Below are 8,682 nucleotides of genomic sequence, written 5' to 3'. Positions count from 1 at the left end.
GGAGCGGTACAGACCGGTATGGAGCGGTTAGAACCAGTATGGAGCGGTTAGAACCAGTATGGAGCGGGACGGAGCGGTTAGAAACGGTACGGAGCAGTTAGAACCGGTATGGAGCAGTATGGAGGGGTTAGAACCGGTATGGAGCAGTTAGAACCAGTATGGAGCGGTTAGAACCGGTACAGACCGGTTAGAACCAGTATGGAGCGGTTAGAACCAGTATGGAGCGGGACGGAGCGGTTAGAAACGGTACGGAGCAGTTAGAACCGGTATGGAGCAGTATGGAGGGGTTAGAACCGGTATGGAGCAGTTAGAACCAGTATGGAGCGGTACAGACCAGTATGGAGCAGTTAGAACCAGTACGGACTGGTACGGACCAGTATGGAGCGGTACAGACCGGTATGGAGCGGGACAGACCGGTATGGAGCAGTTAGAACCAGTATGGAGCGGTACAGACCAGTATGGAGCAGTTAGAACCAGTACGGACTGGTACGGACCAGTATGGAGCGGTACAGACCGGTATGGAGCGGGACAGACCGGTATGGAGCAGTTAGAACCAGTATGGAGCGGTACAGACCAGTATGGAGCAGTTAGAACCAGTACGGACTGGTACGGACCAGTATGGAGCGGTACAGACCGGTATGGAGCGGTACAGACCGGTATGGAGCAGTTAGAACCAGTATGGAGCGGTACAGACCAGTATGGAGCGGGACGGAGCGGGACGGAGCAGTAAGAAACGGTGTGGAGCAGGTATGAAGCGGTCAGAACCGGTATGGAGCGGTTAGAACTGGTATGGAGCGATACAGACCAGTATGGAGCGGTCAGAACCGGTATGAAGCGGTCAGAACCGGTATGGAGCGGTTAGAACTGGTATGGAGCGATACAGACCAGTATGGAGCGGTCAGAACCGGTATGAAGCGGTCAGAACCGGTATGGAGCGGTTAGAACTGGTATGGAGCGATACAGACCAGTATGGAGCGGTCAGAACCGGTATGAAGCGGTCAGAACCGGTATGGAGCGGTTAGAACTGGTATGGAGCGATACAGACCAGTATGGAGCGGTCAGAACCGGTATGAAGCGGTCAGAACCGGTATGGAGCGGTTAGAACTGGTATGGAGCGATACAGACCAGTATGGAGCGGTCAGAACCGGTATGAAGCGGTCAGAACCGGTATGGAGCGGTTAGAACTGGTATGGAGCGATACAGACCAGTATGGAGCGGTCAGAACCGGTATGAAGCGGTCAGAACCGGTATGGAGCGGTTAGAACTGGTATGGAGCGATACAGACCAGTATGGAGCGGTCAGAACCGGTATGAAGCGGTCAGAACCGGTATGGAGCGGTTAGAACTGGTATGGAGCGATACAGACCAGTATGGAGCGGTCAGAACCGGTATGAAGCGGTCAGAACCGGTATGGAGCGGTTAGAACTGGTATGGAGCGATACAGACCAGTATGGAGCGGTCAGAACCGGTATGAAGCGGTCAGAACCGGTATGGAGCGGTTAGAACTGGTATGGAGCGATACAGACCAGTATGGAGCGGTCAGAACCGGTATGAAGCGGTCAGAACCGGTATGGAGCGGTTAGAACTGGTATGGAGCGATACAGACCAGTATGGAGCGGTCAGAACCGGTATGAAGCGGTCAGAACCGGTATGGAGCGGTTAGAACTGGTATGGAGCGATACAGACCAGTATGGAGCGGTCAGAACCGGTATGAAGCGGTCAGAACCGGTATGGAGCGGTTAGAACTGGTATGGAGCGATACAGACCAGTATGGAGCGGTCAGAACCGGTATGAAGCGGTCAGAACCGGTATGGAGCGGTTAGAACTGGTATGGAGCGATACAGACCAGTATGGAGCGGTCAGAACCGGTATGAAGCGGTCAGAACCGGTATGGAGCGGTTAGAACTGGTATGGAGCGATACAGACCAGTATGGAGCGGTCAGAACCGGTATGAAGCGGTCAGAACCGGTATGGAGCGGTTAGAACTGGTATGGAGCGATACAGACCAGTATGGAGCGGTCAGAACCGGTATGAAGCGGTCAGAACCGGTATGGAGCGGTTAGAACTGGTATGGAGCGATACAGACCAGTATGGAGCGGTCAGAACCGGTATGAAGCGGTCAGAACCGGTATGGAGCGGTTAGAACTGGTATGGAGCGATACAGACCAGTATGGAGCGGTCAGAACCGGTATGAAGCGGTCAGAACCGGTATGGAGCGGTTAGAACTGGTATGGAGCGATACAGACCAGTATGGAGCGGTCAGAACCGGTATGAAGCGGTCAGAACCGGTATGGAGCGGTTAGAACTGGTATGGAGCGATACAGACCAGTATGGAGCGGTCAGAACCGGTATGAAGCGGTCAGAACCGGTATGGAGCGGTTAGAACTGGTATGGAGCGATACAGACCAGTATGGAGCGGTCAGAACCGGTATGAAGCGGTCAGAACCGGTATGGAGCGGTTAGAACTGGTATGGAGCGATACAGACCAGTATGGAGCGGTCAGAACCGGTATGAAGCGGTCAGAACCGGTATGGAGCGGTTAGAACTGGTATGGAGCGATACAGACCAGTATGGAGCGGTCAGAACCGGTATGAAGCGGTCAGAACCGGTATGGAGCGGTTAGAACTGGTATGGAGCGATACAGACCAGTATGGAGCGGTCAGAACCGGTATGAAGCGGTCAGAACCGGTATGGAGCGGTTAGAACTGGTATGGAGCGATACAGACCAGTATGGAGCGGTCAGAACCGGTATGAAGCGGTCAGAACCGGTATGGAGCGGTTAGAACTGGTATGGAGCGATACAGACCAGTATGGAGCGGTCAGAACCGGTATGAAGCGGTCAGAACCGGTATGGAGCGGTTAGAACTGGTATGGAGCGATACAGACCAGTATGGAGCGGTCAGAACCGGTATGAAGCGGTCAGAACCGGTATGGAGCGGTTAGAACTGGTATGGAGCGATACAGACCAGTATGGAGCGGTCAGAACCGGTATGAAGCGGTCAGAACCGGTATGGAGCGGTTAGAACTGGTATGGAGCGATACAGACCAGTATGGAGCGGTCAGAACCGGTATGAAGCGGTCAGAACCGGTATGGAGCGGTTAGAACTGGTATGGAGCGATACAGACCAGTATGGAGCGGTCAGAACCGGTATGAAGCGGTCAGAACCGGTATGGAGCGGTTAGAACTGGTATGGAGCGATACAGACCAGTATGGAGCGGTCAGAACCGGTATGAAGCGGTCAGAACCGGTATGGAGCGGTTAGAACTGGTATGGAGCGATACAGACCAGTATGGAGCGGTCAGAACCGGTATGAAGCGGTCAGAACCGGTATGGAGCGGTTAGAACTGGTATGGAGCGATACAGACCAGTATGGAGCGGTCAGAACCGGTATGAAGCGGTCAGAACCGGTATGGAGCGGTTAGAACTGGTATGGAGCGATACAGACCAGTATGGAGCGGTCAGAACCGGTATGAAGCGGTCAGAACCGGTATGGAGCGGTTAGAACTGGTATGGAGCGATACAGACCAGTATGGAGCGGTCAGAACCGGTATGAAGCGGTCAGAACCGGTATGGAGCGGTTAGAACTGGTATGGAGCGATACAGACCAGTATGGAGCGGTCAGAACCGGTATGAAGCGGTCAGAACCGGTATGGAGCGGTTAGAACTGGTATGGAGCGATACAGACCAGTATGGAGCGGTCAGAACCGGTATGAAGCGGTCAGAACCGGTATGGAGCGGTTAGAACTGGTATGGAGCGATACAGACCAGTATGGAGCGGTCAGAACCGGTATGAAGCGGTCAGAACCGGTATGGAGCGGTTAGAACTGGTATGGAGCGATACAGACCAGTATGGAGCGGTCAGAACCGGTATGAAGCGGTCAGAACCGGTATGGAGCGGTTAGAACTGGTATGGAGCGATACAGACCAGTATGGAGCGGTCAGAACCGGTATGAAGCGGTCAGAACCGGTATGGAGCGGTTAGAACTGGTATGGAGCGATACAGACCAGTATGGAGCGGTCAGAACCGGTATGAAGCGGTCAGAACCGGTATGGAGCGGTTAGAACTGGTATGGAGCGATACAGACCAGTATGGAGCGGTCAGAACCGGTATGAAGCGGTCAGAACCGGTATGGAGCGGTTAGAACTGGTATGGAGCGATACAGACCAGTATGGAGCGGTCAGAACCGGTATGAAGCGGTCAGAACCGGTATGGAGCGGTTAGAACTGGTATGGAGCGATACAGACCAGTATGGAGCGGTCAGAACCGGTATGAAGCGGTCAGAACCGGTATGGAGCGGTTAGAACTGGTATGGAGCGATACAGACCAGTATGGAGCGGTCAGAACCGGTATGAAGCGGTCAGAACCGGTATGGAGCGGTTAGAACTGGTATGGAGCGATACAGACCAGTATGGAGCGGTCAGAACCGGTATGAAGCGGTCAGAACCGGTATGGAGCGGTTAGAACTGGTATGGAGCGATACAGACCAGTATGGAGCGGTCAGAACCGGTATGAAGCGGTCAGAACCGGTATGGAGCGGTTAGAACTGGTATGGAGCGATACAGACCAGTATGGAGCGGTCAGAACCGGTATGAAGCGGTCAGAACCGGTATGGAGCGGTTAGAACTGGTATGGAGCGATACAGACCAGTATGGAGCGGTCAGAACCGGTATGAAGCGGTCAGAACCGGTATGGAGCGGTTAGAACTGGTATGGAGCGATACAGACCAGTATGGAGCGGTCAGAACCGGTATGAAGCGGTCAGAACCGGTATGGAGCGGTTAGAACTGGTATGGAGCGATACAGACCAGTATGGAGCGGTCAGAACCGGTATGAAGCGGTCAGAACCGGTATGGAGCGGTTAGAACTGGTATGGAGCGATACAGACCAGTATGGAGCGGTCAGAACCGGTATGAAGCGGTCAGAACCGGTATGGAGCGGTTAGAACTGGTATGGAGCGATACAGACCAGTATGGAGCGGTCAGAACCGGTATGAAGCGGTCAGAACCGGTATGGAGCGGTTAGAACTGGTATGGAGCGATACAGACCAGTATGGAGCGGTCAGAACCGGTATGAAGCGGTCAGAACCGGTATGGAGCGGTTAGAACTGGTATGGAGCGATACAGACCAGTATGGAGCGGTCAGAACCGGTATGAAGCGGTCAGAACCGGTATGGAGCGGTTAGAACTGGTATGGAGCGATACAGACCAGTATGGAGCGGTCAGAACCGGTATGAAGCGGTCAGAACCGGTATGGAGCGGTTAGAACTGGTATGGAGCGATACAGACCAGTATGGAGCGGTCAGAACCGGTATGAAGCGGTCAGAACCGGTATGGAGCGGTTAGAACTGGTATGGAGCGATACAGACCAGTATGGAGCGGTCAGAACCGGTATGAAGCGGTCAGAACCGGTATGGAGCGGTTAGAACTGGTATGGAGCGATACAGACCAGTATGGAGCGGTCAGAACCGGTATGAAGCGGTCAGAACCGGTATGGAGCGGTTAGAACTGGGATGGAGCGATACAGACCAGTATGGAGCGGTCAGAACCGGTATGGAGCGGTACAGACCAGTATGGAGCAGTTAGAACCAGTACGGACTGGTACGGACCAGTATGGAGCGGTACAGACCGGTATGGAGCGGTACAGACCGGTATGGAGCAGTTAGAACCAGTACGGACTGGTACGGACCAGTATGGAGCGGTCAGAACCGGTATGGAGCGGTACAGACCAGTATGGAGCAGTTAGAACCAGTACGGACTGGTACGGACCAGTATGGAGCGGTACAGACCGGTATGGAGCGGTACAGACCGGTATGGAGCAGTTAGAACCAGTATGGAGCGGTACAGACCAGTATGGAGCGGGACGGAGCGGGACGGAGCAGTAAGAAACGGTGTGGAGCAGTTAGAACCGGTATGGAGCGGTTAGAACCGGTATGGAGCGGTTAGAACCGGTACAGACCAGTACAGACCGGTATGGAGCGGTTAGAACCAGTATGGAGCGGTACAGACCAGTATGGAGCGGTTAGAACCGGTACGGACCGGTACGGACTGTTACGGAGCGGTTAGAACCGGTATGGAGTGGTTAGAACCAGTACGGACTGGTACAGACCAGTATGGAGTGGTTAGAACCAGTATGGAGCGGTTAGAACCAGTACGGACCGAGGACCGGTATGGAGCGGCTAGAACTGGTATGGAGCGATACAGACCAGTATGGAGCGGTCAGAACCGGTATGGAGCAGTTAGAACCGGTATGGAGCAGTTAGAACCGGTATGAAGCGGTCAGAACCGGTATGGAGCGGTCAGAACCGGTATGGAGCGGTTAGAACCAGTATGGAGCGGTTGGTACCCAGTAGAAACCAGTACTGGTGTGTCCCAGTAGCTCCCAGTAGCTCCCAGTTCAACCTCAGGACCACCCTGAAATCCCCAGATGCTCCCCCAGGGTCCCAGTCACCACCCCAGTATAAACCAGTATAAACCAGTATAAACCAGTATAAACCAGTATAGACTACTTAGGAGCAGTACAAACCAATTAGAATCAATTAGGACAAGTATGGACCAGTTAGGACCAGTACAGGTCAGTTGGGCCCAGTACAGACCAGTTAGGACCAGTACAGACCAGTTACACCCAGCACGGACCACTCACAACAGTATACATCAGTCAGAACCAGTATAGACCAGTTAGGACCAGTATCAATCCGTTTAGACCAGTATGGACCGTTTAGGACCAATACAGACCAGTATAAACCAGTATGGAGCAGTTAGAACTGGTACGGAGTGGGTGGCGCCCAGTAGAAACCAGCTGGGTGATGGGTGGGGGGTGGGTGTGTCCCAGTAGCTCCCAGTAGCTCCCAGTTCAGCCTCAGGACCACCCTGAAGTCCCCAGATGCTCCCCCAGGCTCCCAGTCGCCATCCCAATATAAACCAGTATAAACCAATATAAACCAGTATAAACCAGTAGGGAGTAATTAGTTTCTGGTAGAAACCAGTCAGGACCAGTATGGAGCAGGTGGTGTGGCACGGGTTCAGGGTCTCCCAGTAGCTCCCAGTACAGCTTCAGGAGGTCCCAGTAACACCCTGAAGTCCCCAGATGCTTCCCCAGCCCATCCCAGTATAAACCAGTATAAACCAGTACACACCGATATAAACCAGTATAAACCACTGGCCATTGTTGCTGCCTCAGCGCCTCCCAGTAGCTCCCAGTACAGCTTCAGGAGGTCCCAGTGACACCCTGAAGTCCCCAGATGCTTCCCCAGCCCATCCCAGTATAAACCAGTTTATCCCCAGTATAAACCAGTATAAACCAATTTATCCCAGTATAAACCAATATAAACCAGTATAAACCAGTTTATCCCCAGTATAAACCAGGATAAACCAATTTATCCCAGTATAAACCAGTATAAACCAGTATAAACCACTTTATCCCAGTATAAACCAGGAACCCAAACCAGGCTCCTGGCGTTGCCTCAGTGCTTCCCAGTGCTCCCCCAGTGCCTCCCAGTAACTCCCAGTGCTCCCCCAGTCGCTCCCAGTGCCTCCCAGTATGCCACAACTCCCTTCCCAGTCACTCCCAGTCCCTCCCAGTACACTCCCAGTGCTTCCTCATCTCATTCCAGTCCCTCCCAGTCTGTCCCAGTCCCTCCCAGTGCCCTTGCACGGACTCTCAGTCCCCTCCCAGTCACTCCCAGTTTACCCCCAATCCTTATCAGTGCCCTCCTTATCTCATCCCAGTGCCCTTCCAGTGCCTCCAGTCCCTCCCAGCACTTCCTCATCTCATTCCAGTCCCTCCCACTCCCTCCCAGTTTACCCCAGTGCCTCCCAGTGCCTTTGCACGGACTCTCAGTCCCCTCCCAGTCCCCTCCCAGTGCTCCCAGTCCCTCCCAGTGACTCTTTATCAGTGCCCTCCTTATCTCGTCCCAGTGCCCTTCCAGTGCCTCCGGTCACTCCCAGTCCACTCCCAGTCCATTCCCAGTGGCTCCCAGTCCATTCCCAGTCCCTCCCAGTTCACTTCCAGAGCCTCCAGTCCATTCCCAGTCCTCTCCCAGTGCCCCCAGTCCTTACCAGTGCCCTCCTTATCCCAGTGCCCTTCCAGTGCCTCCAGTCACTCCGAGTCCACTCCCAGTCCATTCCCAGTGTCTCCCAGTCACTCCCAGTCCTTTCCAGTTCATTCCCAGTCCTTCCCAGTCCCTCCCAGTCCCTTCCCAGTGCTCCCAGTCTGTACCAGTGGACTCGGCGGCGGCCAGGATGCACTGGGCGATAGCCCCCAGTGCCCCCAGTCCACTCCCAGTCCACTTCCAGTCCGTTCCCAGTGCCTCCCAGTCCCTCCCAGTCCATTCCCAGTCCATTCCCAGTCCATTTTCCCAGTGGCTCCCAGTGCGTTCCCAGTGCTCCCAGTGCGTACCAGTGGACTCGTCGGCGGCCAGGATGCCCTTGCCGGGGGCCACGATGCGCTGGGCGATGGTGGCCAGTGACCCCCAGTGACCCCCAGTGCCCCCCGTCCCTTCCCAGTCCCTCCCAGTCCATTCCCAGTGGCTCCCAGTGCGTTCCCAGTGCTCCCAGTGCGTACCAGTGGACTCGTCGGCGGCCAGGATGCCCTTGCCGGGGGCCACGATGCGCTGGGCGATGGTGGCCAGTGACCCCCAGTGACCCCCAGTGCCCCCCAGTCCCTCCCAGTCCATTCCCAATCCAT

The 8,682-nt window shown here is 54.7% G+C and overlaps 1 protein-coding gene across 1 annotated transcript; it reads left to right on the top strand.

The window, feature by feature from the left end:
• Positions 1–6,069: 6,069 nt before the first annotated feature.
• On the top strand, positions 6,070–8,676 carry LOC108448228 (vegetative cell wall protein gp1-like). The gene is made up of 3 exons (XM_017740482.1): positions 6,070–6,164; positions 7,432–8,456; positions 8,559–8,676. The coding sequence occupies exons 1-3, from the start codon at positions 6,070–6,072 to the stop codon at positions 8,627–8,629; spliced, it is 1,191 nt and encodes a 396-aa protein (XP_017595971.1). The 3' UTR covers positions 8,630–8,676.
• Positions 8,677–8,682: the final 6 nt, after the last annotated feature.

Source organism: Corvus brachyrhynchos, unplaced genomic scaffold, assembly GCF_000691975.1.
Source record: "Corvus brachyrhynchos isolate BGI_N302 unplaced genomic scaffold, ASM69197v1 scaffold438, whole genome shotgun sequence".
NCBI lineage: Eukaryota > Metazoa > Chordata > Aves > Passeriformes > Corvidae > Corvus > Corvus brachyrhynchos.
This window is presented reverse-complemented; position numbering and strand designations above follow the sequence as displayed.